Here is a 22616-nt window from a genome sequence, read left to right as displayed (position 1 = left end):
ACTGTTATGGAGTGCATGTGCAGAGTTTCCAGGCACACTTACAGACAAACCTTCCCTAACTCCCTAACTGAGTTAGGAAAGGCACAAAATAAGGAATAAAGGGATATCACAAGGGATCCCTTGTGATAGGGATAAAATAAGAAAATGGAGTGGCCAGGGGAGGAAGTAAAACAAAGTTGAAATATATGAGGATTTTCTAGATGAGTATGTGATTTATTTAGGGAATTCAGGGGAAAATTAGGTATTGAAGTTTTGTACTAAAACATCCTGGCTTTTCAGTGAAGATATCCAAGAGGCACCTGCACAGTGAACAATTGCCAAAGGGACACAGAGCCATACTGTCACTTCAGAGAGGCCACAGTAGGCACCACAGGATCCATGATAACAGAATAAATCTGACTGATGCACTACAGTTATGGATTGAAAGAGAAATTTCCCTGACAAACTCTGTACCCAAGCCAGTTGTGCTGTGCTGCTGTGTGCTGACCACAGGGCAGCCAAGGCATGAAATGCAGTGCCCAGCCCAGCCCTTTTGAGCCTCCATGCAGCTGAGGTTCTCTCAGTCCTGGCCATTAGACAGAGCAGGACAGACCAGACCAGACCAGGGATGAATCCAAGCCTGGGTGTGAATCCCCTGCCAGATCATTGCTGGGTAGAAAAGGGCTTCCAGAAACACCTGAGTAATAGCTCACTGTCACTGGGAGCCAAAGGTGGCAATTGTCCCTGTCCCTGTGTCACTGACCAGCCAGCCCTGCTATTCTCAGTTAGAATGACAAGGACAGCCCACAAGACCTGCTGCCCCTCAGGACTTTACCCACAGACCCATGGAACTTGTCTTGAAGACAGGTTTCATGAAGAAAAAGGCTTTCTTGAGCTAACAAAGCCACATGAGGATAAGCCAAGACTGATAATTAAAAACTCTGACAAATGATCCCAAAATTAAAAATACAGTTAAAGTGTGTGCTTGGGAAAGAACATGAAGGGCCAGGATTTAATTTTCCTTAAGTCAGCACACAAAATAATTGGCTAATGACTGAGACACAGTGGTGCCCACTGAGATTTCTCTGGGATAGAGAGGAAGATAAATGTATTCAAGATATAAGTAGTGTGAGCTGAGGTGTTTTAATTCCCTCCTTCCCCATCCCCAGGTTTCACTCCAGTGTCACACACAATGCTGGGTCTTAGCAATGTCTACATCTGACACATTTTCAAAGCCCAGAAGTAAACAGCATTCACAACACAGTGCAAGCTGCTTGAAACAGCTTCCCAGCATTTATACAAACAACCTCGGGCCTTTGAAAACATCCCAAAGCCCCCATGTCCCACAGAGACCTTTCCTCGGAGGGGGAAGCTCTGCCTCTGGCCCTGAGCACAGGGAAAGGCTGAGCTGCTGCAGCAGAGGTTGGTCACATCTGCCTGAACATCTGGTGGCCATCAGCGCTCGGGGCGGGCGGGTGTATCCCGGCCTGGGCTGCTGCCATCTCTTACTAATGGACAACGCACAAACTCGTCATATGCTGGGCTGTTTGTTGGATCCTCCTCCTGTTTCCATGGGTTTCCTTTCCCAGCAGCCATGCTGCAGGAGGAGCAGTAATCACATCCAGCAGACACCCTGTGCGTACACGGCTCCGTCAGCAGCGGTGGCACTGCCACCCACCCTGCAGGGACAGCTCCACCTCGGCCTGGGAACCCTCTGCTGCTGAGCCTGGGCCAGTGCAGGCTGTTTGCAGCACTCTAAATCAGCTCCAAGTTCCAATCACAGTGAAATGCTTATAGAGTTTGCAATTATAAAGAAAACATAGGCTGGCAATTGCATGTCCATCCCTGGCAGCAGAGACTCCCTCTCACCCTTGAAACCCAGACATTTTTGCCAGAAATGCCTTCTCTGAGGCAGCCACGCTGGAAAATCCTTGGCCAGAAATGTGTGAATTAGTCAGGAGCTCTGTGAGTAACAGGAAGGGAGGCTCAGACCAGATGAGTGCTGCCTCGTCACTCGGGCTCCACGGAAAATGGGAATGGCATTATTCATCCTGCCACTCACTGCAGGAGCACCTTTCCCCTGCAAGCCTGGGGCTGGTGTCACCTCAGGGACGTGTCTGGGCAGTGCCCAGCCTGGGGACACCACAGACACTGCCATGGGCCAAATGGGGAACAGGAGCTGTCCTTGTGCTGTGTCCCTGGGGACACCACAGACACTGCCATGGGCCAAATGGGGAACAGGAGCTGTCCTTGTGCTGTGTCACCACACTCACAGTGCACGTGGGAACAGGAGATTTCTGTTCCTGAGAGACACAGAGACAGAGAGGAGATGATTTAGTGCAGCTGCATGGGGTGACAGCCCCAAAGCCAGCTGTTGTCAATAAGAGAGCAGCCCTGCCAGTGGACACTGTGTGCCTCATGGGCTGCCATGGGCTCCAGCAGCTCAGCCTGTGCCAGCACTGCTCCAGAGCAGAGAGCAGCACAGGGCACTGCTCCTCAGCTGTGAGAGCCTGCAGAGCCCAGCAGAGCCCCATCACACCTCTGTGGGAGCTGCATGGTCCAGACCCCATCACCCCACACAGAGCAGAAGAGCCAACCGTGCCCAAACCCCTCAGAGAAGCATCTGAGGCTGAGCTGTGTCTCTGTGCATGTCAGGCTCCTTCACAGCCTTTGTGCTGAGCCTGAAGGGATTCAGAGCAGAAATACTTGAGCACACACTTTCCTGAATCAAGGTCCCAGCTCCAGATTGTTTCTCTGTGCTCAAACAACCGGGTTAATAAATCAAAATAAGTTCTAAGAAGAGTCTTGTTCAAAAAGGAGTAAAAACATCAGTGGTTTTGCCAGAAATAGATAGTAGGCTCAGCTACAGGGTTTGACCCCTCTTCTGCTGAACACACAGAAAACATCTGCTTTGTCAAGCAAAACTATGGAGTAAAACTGGATCAAGGTGATTCTGACCATGTTTGTGGTTTCTGAAGTCCTTTCTTCAGATGAATAACAAGCTAATTCATATCCAAGTGTTATAAAGTCATGATATGCATCAATTTATGAGGGAGCTTTATGCTTCTAGGTAACAAAGCAATCTACAAAATGTTTAAAAGAGCACAAGACAGAATAGAAGCATTTCCACAGCACAGTGTGAGGCTCTCCATTGTTTGTTACATTTAATGCACAAATAGAATAAAAAAAAGGAAGTCATGCTGACAAACTAGCAAGTTTATGCCTGTTCAGCACTAGACACTAAAATTCCAGTATTCAGCCATCCCAGAGCAATATCACCAGCAAGTCACTGCCACATTAAATGCAGAAACATGGCAGAACTGCAAGGCATAGCACTGCCTGACTAAATTCACAAACATAGCAGAACTGTGGGGCATAGCACTGCCCCACTAAATTCACAAACATAGCAGAAGACTCAGGTCTTGCCAAGAGAACTCACACTGACAAAAGCACATTGGGGCTTGGCTGATTTAGGCACAAAGGTCACCAATATCAAATTCCACTGAAACCAGGTACCTCCACTCAAGGTTCTCTTACCACTGCCTTTGCCCTAAATTGCCAAATATCCCATAAAATGTGATTTGGAGGTACTGACCTCAGTGGGCTAAGAGAAGCAGTATTTGTTTAGCTTCTCCCTGACCCGGATGAGGCTTTAGAAGGATGTCTGATGTCCCATTTCCCTGTGAGCTGCCTGCCTGGCCCATTGGGGCAGAGCCTGGGGCTCTCCATCAGCTCCTCTGCCCCAAAGGCAGAGCACAGCCTTCTGCAAGGATAAACTCACAGATGGTCACCACTGAGACTGTGCCACTAAGATCTTATCACCCTGGGAAACACTCTCAGAAGAGATTTAAACAATCACAGGCACACCAAGCAGAGCAGAACATTGGGGCTAAAAGTGCATGGGTTGTTGGAGCAGCTCTGGCAATGCCCTGTGTGTACCTGGGCACAGCTTGTAGGATGAACCCTGCTCCTGAGCCCTGCAGAGCCCCAGCAATGCCCTGTGTGTCCCTGGGCCTGCAGGATGAGCCCTGCAGAGCCCCAGCAATGCCCTGTGTGTCCCTGATCCTGCAGGATGAGCCCTGCAGAGCCCCAGCAATGCCCTGTGTGTCCCTGGGCCTGCAGGATGAGCCCTGCTCCTGAGCCCTGAAGAGCCCCAGCAATGCCCTGTGTGTCCCTGGGCCTGCAGGATGAGCCCTGCAGAGCCCCAGCAATGCCCTGTGTGTCCCTGGGCCTGCAGGATGAACTCTGCAGAGCCCCAGCAATGCCCTGTGTGTCCCTGATCCTGCAGGATGAGCCCTGCAGAGCCCCAGCAATGCCCTGTGTGTCCCTGGGCCTGCAGGATGAGCCCTGCAGAGGCCCAGCAATGCCCTGTGTGTCCCTGATCCTGCAGGATGAGCCCTGCTCCTGAGCCCTGCACAGCACAGCTGGCCTGGCTACACCAGCCAAGGGCGTGGGCAGGAGGGAAAGGGTGGCTTCAGGCTATCACTGACAGCTCCTAATTTCAGTGATTATTTACACAACCAGCCCTCTCCTGGACTCACCTTGCCTTTGGTACCGTGATGACAACAGCTAAGCCAGCTTGAAATGGTATGAGGTACTCCCATGTTTTAACTGGAACACTCTCATAACTGTTTAGCTCTTGGCTTCCCTCACCCAGTCAGGAGCACTTCTTACAGCACTGGGCCACCTTCCAGGCATAACATCTACCAAAGGTACTGAGTATGTCCCAGTTTTTCTCAGAAAACAGCCCAGAGCAAAGTGACTGCAATACAGCAAGTGCAGAAGAGAACCAGCAGTGAGGAGTCCAATACTAATTAAAACCAAACTGGGAAAAGAGCAAACCAAAACTGCCTAATCTCTGACCCCAGGAGAAAATTATTGCGAGCAACAAACAAAATCAGTTCCAGTCATGCTTTGCAGAACCAGCAGTACACAACTCACACAGCTCTGCAGGGCAGCACCATGTGAGCAGGGCCAGCCTCAATGTTTCCAACACCCAGGGCTGCTGGACCTGCTTTCTGTCCCTGGCAGGAGCCTGGCAACGAGCACACACTGAGAGGGAACCCATGGATGGCTGTGGGGCTCTCCTGAAGGATGAGGCAAACCTCTGCAGATGTGTGACCTCTGAAAGGCAGCACCAGCCACATCTTGCCCGACTGACCCAACCCACAGGAAACCAGCACAGCAAAGAGCCCTCAGCATCTGGAATCCAAGGAATGCCCTGCACACAAGTGGAACAGCCACTTCTTGACTAGGGGAAGGGTGGACATTGCATGCTCTTAAGGACTTCATTTCCAAGCACAATCAATGCTCCTGCAAAGCAAGACCATCCTCTCCCCAAGATTTTCCAGCAGCCTGTAGTAATAAGCATGTCCAAAGACGGGGGGGGGGGGGAAGACAAGAGTAGTTCAATTAATGTAAACACATAAGGAAAATGGAAATAAAACCAGTCATTAATTATTTCTGTTCCCACTCTGCACATCCCTCCAAGATACCCTCCTGTCTATGAGTGCCCAGATTCACCAAGAAGAGCCTTAACTTTAGCCTAGCTGGCCTCTCAACTCCTACTTCAGATGGAGAAAGACACACTGAATAGCTCACAACACTGAATATCTCACCACTGCTCCAAGCAAGAGCCATGTCTTCAACTGCCACCCCAAAGCCCCTTCTCCTCCTGCAGATATGCAAAGGCTTCCCTCCTTCCACCCACCACTGACCAGCCTCCACAGAGCCATCCCCAGCCCCCAGAATCTCCAAATAAAGGCATCACCATTGTTTCCACACATCCCTGACAAAGAGGAGTGCTAAAAACTGAAACAGGGAGTGATGGTGCAGCATAAGAAAACAGAGAATCCAGCCTGAGTGCCTGAAATCACTGCAGTTTGTACATATCCCATAACTCTGCATTCATCCTCTTCCTACTTGTCCTCATCTTTCTTTCTAAACAATAATGGGTTGTGTTTGTTTGTTTTTTTTTTCAAATAATAGACAGGGTTCCAACCTCTGGATGCCTGTTCAGGTGTAGAGTCTTGGCATGCTGTTGAATTTATGTTAAGCCAGCTCATTACCACTGAACAATGGCCTGTGAATTGGCTATTGCTCAAAGAAATCACTTATCAAGGCCATGTCTATAAAAACAAACTGTTAGTGCAAAGTTTTGAAGTGTCTGAAAGAAGGATAAAGGAAGAAGGATGTCACTTTTAATCTGTAAGATTAGGAGATGAGAGATCTGTTTTTTGTTAAAGGGAGTCTCTCTGTGATGTTAGGCAAGCTACAAAAAAATCCCTGTATTTTCATTTCCTTCTGGATAAAATGAGAATAATGCTATTTTCCTATCCAGTGGAGAGGTTTGGATAACTTCAGCCCTAATGCTCTCAATGCCGACCATCAAAATGTCTGTGAAGCGTGAGGTGAAAGAAAAAACAACTCAGCCAACCACATCTGATTGACTGAATTTTAAACTCAAATGAATTGACTTTCATCCAACTTCCAAACCCCAAACCAGTACACCCGATTAGGCTAAGAATAAGCCTGAGGAATGGCACTCTGCAGGGTAATTCTCTGCAGAGGCTGGGACGGGAGCAGCTCCTCAGCCGTGACCGGCCTGTGACAATCTCATTAATTTGGCGCGGCGGCTCCGCATCCCAGCGGCGTCTGGAGCTCGCTGCTCACCCTGCCAGCCCAGCTCTGCCCTCACCCACGGCCTGGTGGCTTCTGGGGCATCAAACTGCAGCTCTGCACCTGAGGGCAGCCCCACCGATGGCTGTCCTGCCCTCTGGAGCAGGCTGGGGTCTGCATCGCTCCAGCAGGAGCAGCTGTGAGTGTCCCTGAAGGAGGAACCAGAGGTTCTCAGAGTGGCTGTGCAGTGTCCCTGCTGGATGAACCAGGTGTTCTGAGGAGGGTTGTGCAGTGTCCCTGCTGGATGAGGAGGGGCTGTGCAGTGTCCCTGTGGATGAACCAGGTGTCCCTGAGGATGAGCCAGGTGTCCCTGAGGAATGGCTGTGCAGTGTCCCTGCTGGATGAGACAGGGATTCTGAGGCCCGAAGCCAGGCCCCGTGAGCTGTACACACGCATTGGTATCAGCCCTGGGCACACCTGGCTGGGGAGGGGATGTGGTCACTCCCCTGTCACCTTGCTGGACCAAAGGCCAGTTGCATCCCCACATTTCTGGGGGAATGACTGCGCTGCTTCCCACGTGTTTTGCCAAAGGACCCAGCCCAGACCCTGCTGCCTCTGGAGCCAGATCCCGCTTCCCCACGACACAGCACAGCTGGAGCTGCCAGCCACTGCTGGGAGAAAGGGCTTTCAATTACTAAAAGGGAGAAGAAGAACAGAAAAAAAACCACTTCAAGCTTGGCAAAGCTTTGTGGTAAATTTTCACTGTTTCTCCCACATAGCCTCTGCATCAGCAAGGTTATTGTTATTATTGTTATCATAATTTAAGATTACAGGCAAATAGCTTTTAGAACATACAACGGGTGACTGCTTTCAAAACCCATCCAAAATGTCAATGTTAAAAGGGGCTGCTGCATGCCCAAAACATCTCCTTTCCCATTACCATCAGCAACCCTGTGCAATCCTCCATAAAGCAAAACCACATGCTGGAGCATTAATGATAACGGATGGACAGGCTGAGGCTGCCAATGTGCATTGCTGGGTGTAGGTCAAGCAAGACAGAGCACAAAACAGACACAGATAGAGCAAATGCTTTCAAATAATCACCTTCTGAGCAGCAACCATGTGTTGAATCAAAACCATGATAGATTCTCCTGCACACAAATCCTACCTAGAGGAACAACTGAGAAACGCAGATGAGTTTCTAGGTGGCCACCAGGTGTGGGCAGCCAGCACTGCCATCCTCACCCACCTCTCAGAGGCCCAGGGTGTCCATGGTGGGTGTGGATCTCCATTCAACCTTTGCAATACTTGTGAAGTATTTCCATTGTCAGCACAGCTTCCCTCACAAACTACTCACACCCAGGCTCTGGTGACGAGCCTGGTGTGAGGCTTGTCATTGCTCCTGCCATAAAAGCACAGCAGAGCACAGGAAATACAGGAGTCCCTCAGATCTCACAGCTACATCAGAAAGCTCAAATTAAACCTGGACAAAAATCCTCTCTGGCCCTGGTTTTGGTAAATTGTGTCCAATCCAGCTGCAGAGAGTGGTACCTTGCCATGCAGCCCCAGCCTCCCTGGGGAGCACAGCCCATGGCAGCACCACCTTGCTGGCTCACCATGGATGGAATGAGGCACCAGGGGGGTGGAAGTAGTCTCCATGCTTCAAAAAGCCCCAGAACATGCTCTCATTAATCAAATAGCTGAAAATAAAACCCAGCAGCCAGATGAGTGGGGCAAGGGCTGTGAATCTGCAAGACATTAGAAGAAAGTGTTTTATGGGTTTTCCTTCCTTCCTCTCCTCCCTGTTGGGTTGTTTTTTTTTTTTTTTTTTTTTTTTTTTTTTTTTTTTTTTTTTGGCTAAAGGCTGCAGGTTTTCTCTGAACACAGCTCCCTACACACCCCATGAGTGGAAGTGACCCAGCTGGTGCCAACAGCCTGCCTGGTACTGTGGGGGCTGCTGGCCTGGCCTGGCAGCTCCCACTCTGGAACCTGAATGCCAGGAGCTCTCTGCTCCCAGCCCCTGAGTGCTGCCTAGGGTCACACAGGCTGCTAGCTTGGTGTGCTGCACTCCCCAGGCACGATCAGAGGGGACAGGCTGTGCCAGCAGCACCACAGGGAGCAGCAGGAGCCCTTCCTCCTGCCCTGCTGCATGGGCAGGGACCAGCTCCTGCCCTGGGCATGTCCTCCCACAGCACCTGGCAGCCCCTCCACCTGAGCCTGCCTGCCAAGGGACTGCACCTCTGACACCTCCTGCTGCCACCTCTGCCTTGGCAGCAATTCCCTCTGTCCAGACTAAACCCAGGAACAAACACCACACAAGGCACAGATGGAGCAGGAGGGTTCTTCAGGATGCCCATGCCACAGTACCTGTCCTACCAATGCCAGCAAATTACAAACCAAATGCAACCTCTTAGAATAAGAGATGCCTGAGGGATGCCCTGAGTGAGGCACAGGCACAGCCCAGGGCTGGGCTTGTTCATATCTCAGCTCCAGGGCAAGCAGAGGCAGGACAGAGAGCCCTGGGTGCTGATGGAGGCAGGCAAAGCCTTCCTCTGACATGGCAAGAATTAAATGCTGGGGAGGCTTCTGGCCTGTCATCACTTAGAACTTGTAAACACAACAGAGGTTATTACCAGAGCTGAACAATGAGACTGGAAAACAGAAGTCTCCACTGAAGCAATTGCTGAGTCCAAGCAGCTCAGAGAAGTAAAATTTTGCTCTTCCCCACCAGAACGTGCTTGGCTCCCATGGCACTTTAACCCTTTGTGCCAGGGGCTGCAGGGTGAGGTGGCTGAGCAGCCTGAGTGGGTGTCAGGGAGCTGCACCTCGGGGTGGCCACACTTCCCAGCTTGAGAGAAATCTGAACCTCCTGAAATCTGGTTTCACTCCAACTAGCAAAAAAAGCCAACACTTGTGAAATTTCTCATGACACAGAATGACTTTCCCATCTAGAAAGAATATCTGGTAAACATCAGCATGAGGCATTTCTGCAATCAGCTGTTCCCTCCACAAAGCCCAGTAGCTCCAAATTAAAACAAGATGAGAAAACCACAGTCAAATTCTCAGGGAAACTCTGCTCTCATCCTCTCCCTTCCTCTGGTGTCCCAGCTCACAGAGTGCCTGGAAACCCTCACAGCTTGGCTTGGTTGTAGGTTTTGTAGAGGTGGGAGCCCAGTGCCCTCCTCAGTGTGAAACCCCTGAACATGCCAGTGAAAGCAGCTGTGGCCAAAGCAGCCACCAAGGCCAGTGGGACCCTCAGTGCAGCCCAGGCAGTGTCACTGCTCCACCAAGGCACTGCTGGTGGTGGCAGGAGCAGCCTGATCAGTCACCTTCCAACTGCTCACCTCTGCAGATGCAGCAACAGCTTCAGGAGCTGGCTGGACTGGCAGGAGGCCACACAGCAGCCACCATGCCCAGGGGACAAGGAAAGCCCAGGAAGTGGAATATCAGCGCCATGAAGTGCTGCATTTCATCTAGGGTTTCACAACACCCATTTATTCATGCCAGTTTTGTGCAGCCACCCCAGTGACCATTTCCAGTTCAGAGCTCTGCACCCAGAGGAAGCTGCTGCTGGTGCTGCTCCCAGCACACCTGGGCACCCTGAGAGGACACTTCTGTCTAACACAGCCAACAAATGAGGGAGGGACAGGAACATAACCAAGGTCTGATTGCCTAATTCTGCTGCCAGAGTGGAAATAAAACTTCCAGCCACTGGAATGGCCAAAATACATTCCCTTTGTGCTCACTGCACACTCAGAATCCTTTGTGTTATCCTGGGAGGATCCTTTAGTATAATCTCACTTTTTTATCCTTTTAATTGAGAATCCCTGGCGCATTTAAAGCAAATTCTGGTAAAGCAAAAGCAAAACCACAAACCACACTCCCACTTCAACCATCCAGTGGTGAAGGTTCAGGTTCACAAAGCAGCGAGGGGCCAGGATGGCTCAGGTGAGTGAACTGCTCACACAGCCATCCTTGCCAGCAGGAGAGGGAAGCTGAGCAAGGACCAGGATGGGCTCTGATGGCCTGGGCTCCTGTGAGGGCCATGAGCGTGGCAGCCCCAGCCTGAGGCAGATCCAGCCCTCCTGAGCAAGCAGCCCCACACCCAGCAGGGCCACCCCAGCTCCCAGCACAGCGGCACAAGGGACAGTGTTGGAAGGGGTCATGCCTCCATCTCTCACAGCACTCCCAGGAGAGCAGCAGGGAGCCAAACCTAAGGCAGGAGCACAAGGAGGGACTGGAAGGGGTCATGCCTCCATCTCTCACAGCACTCCCAGGAGAGCAGCAGGGAGCCAAACCTAAGGCAGGAGCACAAGGAGGGACTTTCTCCTCTTTCTCCCCAGCAAGGTGCTGAAACCCAGCAAGGCCAACAGGCAGGAGGCTGCTTCAGAGCAAGCATCTTTCAGTCAGCTGTCAGGGGATTTCACACGCTCTCCTCCCGTTTTGGGAAGGGAGGCTCAATCTCCACCAGCTGTGGCAGCTAACAGCAGCTCCTGCCTGCCAGGCTGCCCCCTGTGAGGCTTCCTCTGGTGCTGAGATGCTGCTGGAGATGGTCCCAATTAAAGAAGCGAGGCTGTCACAACTTCAGTGGCACGAGGGAGATGAGAAAATGAACAGTGTCACTGAGTGTCTGCAGGAACAAATTTACAAACCTAATCACCTCCCAGCACAGCCAGGCTGCCAGTGCCTGAAGAGGGGTGATAGGGGAGAAGAAAGCTTTTGGGACTCTTAAAGAATATAAATTCACCCTAATAGGAATTGGGTCTGTCCCTGCCTGTAATCAGCAGCAAAACTGGGATCCTGAGCTGGAATATTAATACAAGTGCTCAATGGGAGATGAAAACCTCTCAAAACCCCTCTGAAATAATAAGAATTAAACATTAGAAGCACAGTACAGCGAACTGCAATGCAGTTGTGCTGTTGGGAGGAGCCTGCTGAAATGGGAGGCTGAGAAATTCCATGGAAGATGAAACTGTCCCCTGGCAGTGCCTGGGACACAGATCCATCCTGAACGCTCCCTGGGACACTGACTCCTCACTCCAGACACCCTCCCAAACCTGGCTGTGATCCCTGTTTCTCTTTTAAAAACAGGATAATTGAATTTTTAGTACAGGTTGATCAGGTGCATCCCCTGCACCTAAAGAAGACAAACACATGGGAACAGGAAAGAAGCTCTTACTGTAACACCTGCTGTGTTTTGTATTCTGTATTTCTGCTGTTAGGGTTTGGGGGTAGGGAACACTTCTGACACTTCAGTGAGGTACCAAGTGTTTGGGGTGTTTAATTTAGGATATTGCATTGCAAATGAGCAACTTTTGCTGGAAATAGAGTTGGTGGGGAGCAGCTGACACTGATAAGGGCACAGTTTGGGACACAGCTGGCTGCTGAAGCCCAGGCTGCAGGCACAGCTCCTGTGCCAGGAGAGGGGCCTGGCAGAGTGCTCACCCTGAGGAACACGCTGCAGTGGCAGGCAGCTCTTCAAAAGGCATTTTTGTTCTCTCACCTTCGGTTTCCCTCCATGTGCAGGGGTCACAGAGCAGCTCCAGCCCCCCGAGCCCTGCAGGTGGGACACAGCCCCAGCAGCAGGCACAGGGCCAGGTAGAAGCACAACACCCCCAGGCTCCTTCCCAAGGTCCAGGGGGCACTCAGGGCATGCTGTGCATCCCATCCCATCCTCAGGAAGCTCCTGCTGCCAAGGCCTCCTCCATGTTCCCTGATGCCCATCCCTGGGACAAGGATGTGCCTTCACACTCACCATAGCAGGGCCCAGAAGACAAGGAAAAATGAGTTTTCATTTCCCTGGACAAAAGAAAGGTGCTGGCAACAGGAAAACAGTGCTGAGAAGGGGACAAGGCAGAGCTCCAACAGGAATATGCCCAGGCTGGGCAGCTCCATCCCAGCTGAGCCCCCTGCCCTAATCTGTGTGTGCTCCACTCCTGCATGTCCCACCCCAGCCTGTCTGTCAGAATGGCAGGACTGATATCTGGAGGCTCACTCAGCAAAATCCAGCAGCAAGACCTTACATCTTCAGCACACAGGCCCACAGAGCTGCTGCAAGGCTGAGTTTGAGTGCAGGAGAGCCAGGAAGGATGGGCAGGAGCTCCAGGCTGCAATGGCAGCAGCGCCATGGGCAGAAGGGGCTGCAGAGAATCCTCCTGACTGCCAACCTACATGAGTGATGGGAGGGAAGCGAAGGATGTGTGCCACACAGACAGGGCACCACAGGGAGACACCAGGCCCTCTGTGTCCCTCTCACAGCCCAGACCTCTCCTTTGGCTGCCACAGAAGTTTCCTGTTCCTGATTAGAGAAAAGCAAAGCCTCAGGGCCTTTGAGCTTCATAATCCACTTTGCAAACAAGGCACAGAGTGACAGACATGACCTGGAAAGCTCTGTATCTGCTCCTGCTCTGCCAAAGCAAAGGCCCCACTCCTCACCTCATCCCTGCCCTGCTCCATCACATCTGAACTAGAGTGATCATTCAGTGCTCAACTATTGGTGAAAAGGGAGAATTTATAGCACTTTTTAGTAAAACATCTTTGTAGCAAGCTTGTCAGTACTATATCAACTATTCTCACACACAGCAGATGCACAGTAACCACTGCACCTGACATTTCACAGCATCACTGGCTGAGGCTGCCAAAAAACAATAAAACACATTAAGAAGAACTCTATTTCCCCTGTCACTTACATGACAGATCTCCCTAACTGACTACTCTGCTGTCAGAGAAAATTAATGAATGAGAGAGAAATGGGCTTTCTTTGTTAATAGTACCTCTATTGCTTCCTAATCTATCAGGTTAATTTTGTGTTAATGAAAGTGAGGATTAAAAGCCCAGGTTGCTGGGAGGGTGGGGACAGGGAGTGAAGCTCCATGAGGAGCTCAGACATGTAGGAGCACAGCTGGGCTGGGAGAGCTGCTGCTGCACATAGCAGTGCAGAGAAATGCCTTTCTGACACTTAATGTTCCTGTTCTGGTCCTTTAAATAACATCTTCTCTGATGACCAAATATTCTGATCTTTAATGTGATTAATCAGATTATATCCATGTGTGTGGGTGATGAATGATGACCAAACCTTTTTCAAATAAAAAGATTAACTGAGTTTTAGTAGTTAATTGCTATAGAGTTAAAAAGGCTAAATTATTCTGATTATGCCAGCCTGTAAAATAACCCAAGGAAAAGACTAAAAAAATGTGACTTATGCCAAAAATTTCTGAAAAATAACAAAAACTGATAGGGGCTAAAAGCTACTGCTTGTCCCTTTTGAATGTCTGCTTAGACACATTATGTAAAATAGTGCATTGTTTATCAAGAATAGGATCGGTTCTATAATGACATCTTCTGTTTGTGCCATTGGTACTTGTTATAAGATAGACAAAAAATGAGTTTTGTTTGACCTCATGTTTTGTCATAGAAATTTTAGCAAAATCTTTTATGTTCGCTGTCCCTTTCCAAGAGCAATTCTCCGGTAAATTTTGAGCATCTAATAAATGATGGATGATCTCATCCCGAGTAAGGGACACGGCGGGGGAAGGATGCCGTGTGCGGGCAGCAGGCGGAGCTGCAGCGACAGGGACAGCCCGACCGGCCCCGCACCGCGGCACTCGGGACAACGGAAACCCGACAGACACAACCGCAATAACAGCAATAATAACAGCAATAACACAAAGTAACAATAACAGCAGTAATCTGGAAATCTGCAAGAAACAAGAGGTGACAGCAGAGAAGGTGACCATCACTGCCCCAGCCCTGCACAGGTGACACAGGTGGGCACCAATTACACACAGCAGGGGCTGGAGCTGCCACACTCGCCTTCAGCAAAAGAGAATTTCTGGTTTGTGTTCCCGTCACAAACATGAGATTTCTGAAACACCTGTTCTCCCCTACCAAGCAGCTGCGAGGCTTTGTTTGTACTGGGTGCAGAGAAGAGAAGGGAAGGCACCAACATGGGTGGAGAGAAGGGAAGGCACCAACACGGGTGGAGAGAAGGGAAGGCCCAGCCCAGCCCCACAGCGTCAATCTGGGAGTTCGGCTGTGCTCACAGAACTGCCTCAGGATTTACCAAGGCATTCATGAAAGCTGAATTTGGCCCAGAATTCAGGGAAAAGGACTTTCAGCATGTGCTTCCCCAAAGAATCAAGGCTGCCAGGTTCTTTTTAGCCCGAGAGGCCGAGCCTGTGCCCTCACTGACCACAGCAGGGGCTTCCTGGCTCCTGCCCACACCATGGCAGGAGTGGGGAGCAAGGGAGCCTCCCTGCCTTGGTGCTGGTATCCAGGCACCTCATCCCTCAGAAACACCACTGTGCTTGCCCCAGAGGAGACAAAAGACAAAATTACTGCTTCCAGGGGCTAAACAAAAAAAAGCAACAGCACTCACCCCTTCAGGTTGTATTAAAGTGACCCAGAGCAAGTTCTCCTGCATCTTGTGAGCCCAGTGTCACGGCTCACTCTCTCAGCACACACCCTGCTCCTGCAAGGACAGGTTTCCTCCCTCCATCACCCAGACTGTGCCAGGGACCCAGGAGAAAAGCCTTTCAGTTCGGATGGGCCTGTTCATCACCATCCCCTGTGGGTACATGGCAGCATCTGTGCCCCCTCTGGGGTCACCGTGGCTCACAGGAGTCCCCATGTCCCCACTCCTGGTATGGCACTGCCTGGAACAAAGCAGGATCCCAGTGTCCCCCAAAAAGCACACACCTCAAAATTAGAATCTCGGTTACAGGGTGTTAATCAGTGCTGCCCACCTTGCTGTCCATCAAAGGAATCAGCAGCTCAGCACCCACAGCACCATGACCCCAATGGTCACAGCCATTCCCACCCGAGTCCCTTATACCAAGCTCAACATACCAAAGGTAAAAATCCCACTGCATTTCCCTTCATCCAGTGTTGATGTGATGTTGTCATTATACCGCAAGAGTTCTATTGCTATTACATTGCAAGGGCTCCATATTGCTAGAGTTTCATACCTCCTTGATGTTTTCTGCAGGCAGCTCCTCCAGGCACTGACTCCAGTTCCCCACAACCAACCAATCCACTCTTTTATAACACTCTTCTTTATTGGCTACAGCTGCGGCCTGTTAACATCAGGCCTGCTCCAATCCTTAATAACTGGCTCAGCTGCAACTCTTTAGGGGGTAAGATTACATTCTATACCACCTTTATTTCTTATTTTCTATCCCCCTACATTGTGATGCATGATCCTCTCAGCATAACTTGTCCAACTCCCTCCTCAGTTTCCCACCAGGGCTGTTTTCCCCTGTGTGCTTTGCTGGGACAGCACAGGGGATGGGCAGCCCTGGCTGAGCTCGCTGCCAGCCCCACACACCTCAGGCACCCATTCTCCCTGGCTCCTTCTCAGGAAGCTCCTCTCTCTCAGGGTGCTTGGGACACTGATCTCCAGCACACCCTGCCAAGCCGTGCTCCTTGTTAGACTTTTTTTAAATCCTGAAAGAAATGGCACAGTGTGCAAGGAAGTATAAAATAGAGGCTGCAGAGACATGAGCACTCTGGAAAATGGGAATCTTTGCCTTCCACTACTGAGTCTGTCCATGGAGAAATGTGCCCTCTGACCCAACACACCCTGCACACCTGCCTGTGTAACACTGAATTGTACTGGATATATCCTGTGCTTAAAATACACAGATTTTACATGCTCACTGTTAGAAGCAGTATTTTCAGAGCCATTTTCCTTTGACTCAAGGCCCTTTTCCATGATCTCTTACAGGCAAGGTGAAACTTGTCCCATTTTTTTTCCCAATGATGAAGAATTTCCCCCAGGCTAGATACTGACCTTCTGCCTCTTTCTTTTAGGTAAAATAAAATTATGCTAAATAGTCACACTCAAGTACCTTGGCATGGGAGAATAGAGAGAAGGCCATGAAATCTCTCTTTAAAGCTGTTTCTCCCAGGAATCCCACTTCTGCCTTGATTCCCAGTTCATGATTATCCCATCCATAGTTGTGAAAACCTGGGGGATGTTTGTAAGTGTCCAGTGAATGAAATGTCCTGTTCTGTAGGTTTTGGTCCCCAAATTGAAGGGTTCATGAGCATTACTTGGCAGGGCAGAACCAGCTAGAAGGGCCCAGAGCAGGGACTTCCCTATATCCCCTCCAGAATTCAGATATATTTAAGGGAGAAAATACCTCTTTGTGGTACTGTTTGGAAGGTAAGTATCCCCAGCTGGGGCTCTTCTTTGAATAATTTCATTCCTCCTTCATATTCTTCCCATCTCTTTCCCGCTGAGATTTATTTAATCCTACTTGAGAAAGCAAACTTATCAAGATGGGAGTTATTTCAGCATCTGTTGATGCTGAATCATGACTTCATTTCTCCCCGTCCTTTTTACTCTTGAGGATTTAGCAATTCCCTCCAAGACTCTCAACTTCTCTTGTCTTCTGTTAATTAAAAACCAGCTAAGATTGCCTGCTAATTGCACACTGGTTTAACAAAGCCTGGCCTGTTGCTGTGTTTATTTTAAGTGTCAAATGAATAGGCAGCAGCAGGTTTTACTGGCACTTCTCTTCAAGTGTGTGGTTTTTGCATGTACTGTGCTGAGCTGGGAAAAAGGTCTCAATAGAAATATTTCAAAGAATATTCTTATGTTTCAAATCTTGCATAAAACTGACAACACGTATAGATTTTAAATACCAACAAAGGAAAACCAGCATGACCACTTGTGACCATGCCACGAGCTTGCTCCAGTTTGTCCTAGCAAGGGATTGTGAGTTCCCACAGCTGAGGACATCCAGCTGCTTGGGCAGCTCAGCCAAGCTGCACCTTGAAAACCCATCTGAAGACATCACTGTCTAATTTTTAGCATCTTAGAACAGGCTGTAGGAGTCACATGGCTTATTCCTATTCATTGCACAACATACCCCTCACCTACTGCGCATTAAAAAACCAAACCAAAACATCAGCTTTCTGTAAATACAGTGTTATTTTTTTCCTGCAGCCTCCTTAGCATCTCTCCATGGAAATTCAGTGTCTGCCTCAGTGACCCCTAGCGGGATGTCACAGCGACAGAGCAGCAGCAGTCACAGCACTTCCCAAAGCGCTCCGCTGTCCTTTGCCAAGCACGAGTCCACCAGGCACGTTTGGTTTCGGTCATATATAGAATTCCTGCTCCTCGTCCGCTGCTGGCGGTGCCGGTGCTGGCGGGGGGCAGCCCGGGGCTCTGTGCGGGGCTCTGTCCCTGCAGCCCGGGGCTCTGTCCTTGCAGCCCCGGCCCGGGGCTCCGTGCGCGGTGCCGTCGCTCCGGGCCGGGGCTCGCAGCGCCGGGCCGGGCAGGGCATTGCCGGTGCCGGCTCCCGGGTCTGTCAGCGGCCGGAGGCTGCTCCGCAGGGCCCCGGGGAACAGGCTCAGCGGGCAGCGGCCGCTCTCAGGGCTCGGCACGGCCAGCCCGGTGTCCACGTCGGTCTCGGCTCCCCGCGGCGCCCGGCCCGCCCGCCCGCGCAGCCACAGCGCTGCCCAGCCCTGCTGCGGGGCGGCCACGCCGGGGGCAGAGCGCAGGGGCCTCTGGAGGGCACTGCCCGCCCGCTCGGAGCCCAGGCACGCCTCACCTGGGGCACATTCGGTTTTACCCTTCGGAGCTGTGACCTCCCGGCTCCTCTGCCCAGGATCGCCCTGTTTTACAGCGAGAGGGGCCGGCACACTGTCCTGCGGGATTCTTCCACTGCCTGTGTTACCATGCTGCTGGGAAAGCCCGATGTTTGTCTCGAGGGTCCTGGAGCTGCTTTGAACCTGTTGAAAACGAGAGAAGCCAGTTATCACATTTCTAGCTGGACTAATAAATGCTCTCGCCCAGCCCCACTGTGCTGGGGTCACCTGCAGCCTGAGTCAGCACACCTGGGGGAGTCCCTGCCGAAGGAGGCTGGGCGTACAAAAAATCCGCATGCACTCCAGGGAAACCTCGATAAACACCGGGAAAGGACAGCCACGGCCAGTTACCACAAGGGGCTTCAGGGGGCAGTGACAACTCCATGTGGAGTCGGTGAGCAGAGCCTGGGATTTAGTTTGCAGTATGGCAGGAGGTCAGGCCAGGGGGTAAATGCAGGTGCTCAAAAGAAAGATTTACAGTATGGGCTGAAGAGTTGCAGAGTAAAGCACTGGGCTGTCAGCCTGCTGTCTGGAGCTTGGACACAAGATACATCCTCCAGTTCAAGTGGATTACACCTTCCTTTGCGAGGAGCACAGTGCAGCACGGTCACAGCCCCAAAAAAGCTTCCAAATTTTCCTGCCAGTGAATTCGTGTACATCTGTCAGCTCAAAGACCTTGTATCTACAGCAGGAAGAAAGAGCCACAGAGTAATTTAGGAAGCGACCTCTGGAGCTCACCTGGCCCAGTCCCCTACTCCAGGTAAGACCAACTTCAAAGCTATGTGAAGATACCCAGGGCCTTGACCACTCCAAGAGGGTGAAAACCACTTTATAAATTGATATTGAATGAGGCAGCAAGGGCTGCCCTAAGATTAGTGTTCAGAGCAGCACAAAAATAGGCTGAACCAAGCAATTAATTTTAACAGACAACTTCTGGGAGGAAAAAGACAGGTCAAACAATTTAAAATCCAAATTACAAGAAAAATAACCAGAGGTGGGAGGGGTTATTAGAATGGAAAGAAAGCCAAACTTCCATTCTACTCACTTATGTAATTCTCACTACATATGATCTCAGCACAGACTTTGTCTTTTTCTTTTCTTTTTTTTTTTTTTTTTTTTTTTTTTTAATTTGTATTCATATAACCTCTGGACTGCACACTTCAAAAGAAAGGCAGAGATTTCCTAGAACACATCTCCTTGCCACTTTTGCCCGACTGCAACTCACTTGTGAGCTCACAACCTTAATTGCAGGCAGTGCTGTATCAACATTACACTTACAAAACTTCTGGTTTTGGATGCCAAAAATCTACTTTGAAAAACATTTATACAGCAATGACTTATCAGAAAAAGATTAGGCTGCTACAATCATTTTTTGAGGCAGAGGAGGGAAGATGTTAAGCTAGTGTGCCCTAGAAAAGATCAACAATCTGCATTTCAGGCAAGCAGTAATGATGTTAATTTAACTGTATAAAAACATTCCAAGGATCAGTGCTTATATTTATCAACAGCATCGCAGCAGCGGCAGACACCAATTGCTGCATTCACAAACCCAAAAGAAAACATGAACAAACAAAATCGTTATTTCCATTTTGAACCAGCCCTGCTTCCCTTGGAAACAAGTGGATAAAAGAGCCCCACGGACACATACCTTGAGCAGAATTGTGTTTCCTTCATAGTCCTGCGTTTGCCACCTGGTGCTGCTGATGGGCACGCAAGGGTTGGGCAGGAGGGGCACCAGCTGCCCGATCTCCTGCACCGTGAACTGCAGGGCCGCCGACTCGGGGGGCTCGGCCGCCACCCCGATGGGCAGCTGCTTCAGGCACAGCTGCACGGCCGCGTGTGGGCCGGAGCGCAGCACGAACACACACAGGGCGCCCTTCTGCACGCTGCCTTCCCTCCGCAGGATCAGCTCGTACAGCCTCACCGCGTCCTCGAAGTTGTCGAAGCTGCAGTGCAGGGTGACGCGCAGGATCTCGGGGCCGCGGCGCACCCGCCTGATGCCCCACACGGGCAGCTGCTCCTCCAGCCCGTAGAATTCCTGCTGGGACGGGGCACAGCGGGAACTGGCAAACTGGGCACGCTGGCAGCGCCAGGGAGGGCGCTGGAACTGCTCGTGCACCTGGAAGATCCGCTCTTCTCCCAAGTCCTCGTGCAGGAAAAGGAGGATGGAGATCCCAGGAAAGCTGCAGCTCCTCCTGCGGTATCTCTCGTAGTATCTCAGCGGAGGAACTCGCTCTGACACCAGGAAAAGGCGAACGTCCAGGCAGAGCCACTCCAGAAGCCTATCCAGAGTTTGCTGCAGAGGGATTGAGCGTCCCAAATGGGTGAGGAGATGCACGGTCATCAGAGACTCTGCTCCATCATCCATTGCAAACACTCCGGGCAAAAAAATCAAACCAGACAAATTGGTGCCTTCCTTTTACTCTGCCTCGGGAGCACAAGGGTGTACTCTGAGCCTTGGAGAGAATGAGCCTGGACTCCCGCAGGCTTTGCAGTAACCAGATGAAACACGTGGGTGAGCACAGTGTGCCCCAGAGGGGCCAGGTGCAGGGTGACAAGGCTTTAAGCGAGCGGTCCCAGGTCACATCCCAGCGGAGCTCGGCTCAAGGCTCACTCCCAGCTCTGGAGCTCTGGGCACTGAGTACCTGCCACCCAAGTGTCCAGGAGCAGCACTGCATCCTCCTGCCGTTCACAACACAGGACAGCAGAGTCACCAGCAGCGATTTCCCAGGGTGAGGTGATGCTCACTTGTCTCCCGGCAGTGGAAGTGGCCGCTCCGGACCCAGCCCAGTCCCACCGCGGCAATCACTGCCTTTTGCAAAGCCCATGTGGCACTCATGGCTGAAACGCTCAGCAAATTTCCTTGTAGTCGGCAGGCTGGCTCTGGCTCATTGTAAAAAGCCTGTGATCTCTGAGTCCCACCCTTCTGGGGCACACAGATAAGCTGTTCTTTGAAAACAAGGAAGGAAAACAAAATAACAAAAGAAAAAACCCAACCGTGTGAACATAACAGATAACAATAAGGGCAGATATAAATCAGGAAAGAGGAGCTTTGGGAAAAAGCCTTGATTCCCAGTTACACCCTTCACAACGCAGGTAACTTCCTGCCTAACTGGAAACCAGGTCCTGGGTTACTGTACATAGCCCATAAAAGCTGGGCACCAGGCTTCCCATTCTCAGTGCCCTCTGCTTCTTTTTCCCCCCTTTACTTTTTTTTTTTTTTTCCTGAGATACCCATGTAATCAGCAGCCTTAGTCAAAGTCTAAGGGTTTTTTTCTTGCTCCTTGGGTTTACATATTGGTAATTAGCTTACTGCATAAGCTACAATAGGAATGCTGAAAATACACTTCTTTCCAGCTCTCTTCTGGTGTGAACAATAAATCACACTGTCCTTTCATCCCCCTGTTTGCCAGCCCAGCAGCAGCACAATACAGGTCAGGCCAAACCCACTTCCTGTGCAGAGCTGTCCCACTGTAGCCAGTATTTAAATCAAACCTGGGGCCTCTGGTGATCTGTCCAGCCCCATCTAATTAAGGGCAGCACATCTCTCTCTGCTGACTTGCCAGCTTCCCCCCAAACAGCCAAGCACACAAAGCAGTGGTTCACTGTTAAGAAATCCCAGCATCAATAAGTCTGTTATTCAAAATTCTGAAAATTCAGAACTAATTTTTTTAATATGACCCTAACTTTATATTCAACTAAGTAAAATCTCCAAGGTCTAAAGGTATAAGCAGCAGTGCCTTGGTTTGCTTTAGGGAGATCTCTCCCACTGGTAGAAACACACATTCATGCTTTAAAAGCTACACTGACACCTATGTACAATAAAAATTAAAAAAGACTGTCTAGAAAATGAGGAAAAAGATTCTTTTGCACCCACCTGCAACACTTCAAGCAAGTAACTGCTGTTGGGAGGGAGACAAAAACAAAATCCAGCCTTCAGACAATTGCAGGAAGAGAGTGAAGAGTGCAAGTGCTGAAAACATTAAAATGCTCTAGATGAGCTCTGAACTACACAATTTCACTAAAATATGGAAAAGGAAATGATTCATCAACTCCTTGCTACAGGGCAGGGGCAGGCAGTCATCTGCCTTCCTGCCTGTGAAGAACAGGGGAATTTGCCTGTACAGGAAAACACTGAAACACAAAAAACCCCTGGAGAAAGTCAATTCATCAGGCCTTGGGTTGTGTCTGGAAGCAGCTCCCGTGAGCAGGGTCCCCATTCCCAGCCCAGGTGAAGATCCTTGGGCTGCTACAGCCCCACAGCCCCCTCTCTGGGAGCAGGACCCCCACTCCTGCCCTGCAAGCTGCTCCCACTCAGGGCACAGGAGAGCAAGGGCAGGCTCTCCTGGTGCAGAGACATCACTGCTGCCTGGCAGCTCTCAGCCCCAGCCCTGCTCCAGCCTGCTGGGTAGAATTTGCTGGGC

The 22616-nt window shown here is 50.6% G+C and overlaps 1 protein-coding gene across 1 annotated transcript in view; it reads right to left on the bottom strand.

The window, feature by feature from the left end:
* The window catches only part of FAM124B (family with sequence similarity 124 member B), a 71220-nt gene extending 49070 nt beyond the window's left edge, over nucleotides 1–22150 (bottom strand). The window contains exons 1-3 of the mRNA XM_058031417.1: nucleotides 22070–22150; nucleotides 19841–21136; nucleotides 17844–18336 (exon numbers count right to left, since the gene is read on the bottom strand). Coding sequence (XP_057887400.1) covers nucleotides 17844–18336; nucleotides 19841–20560 — 1213 coding nt within the window. The 5' untranslated portion in view covers nucleotides 20561–21136; nucleotides 22070–22150. The remainder of the gene's footprint in view (nucleotides 1–17843; nucleotides 18337–19840; nucleotides 21137–22069) is intronic.
* Nucleotides 22151–22616: the final 466 nt, after the last annotated feature.

The sequence above is a fragment of the Melospiza georgiana genome, chromosome 10 (assembly GCF_028018845.1).
Source record: "Melospiza georgiana isolate bMelGeo1 chromosome 10, bMelGeo1.pri, whole genome shotgun sequence".
NCBI lineage: Eukaryota > Metazoa > Chordata > Aves > Passeriformes > Passerellidae > Melospiza > Melospiza georgiana.
This window is presented reverse-complemented; position numbering and strand designations above follow the sequence as displayed.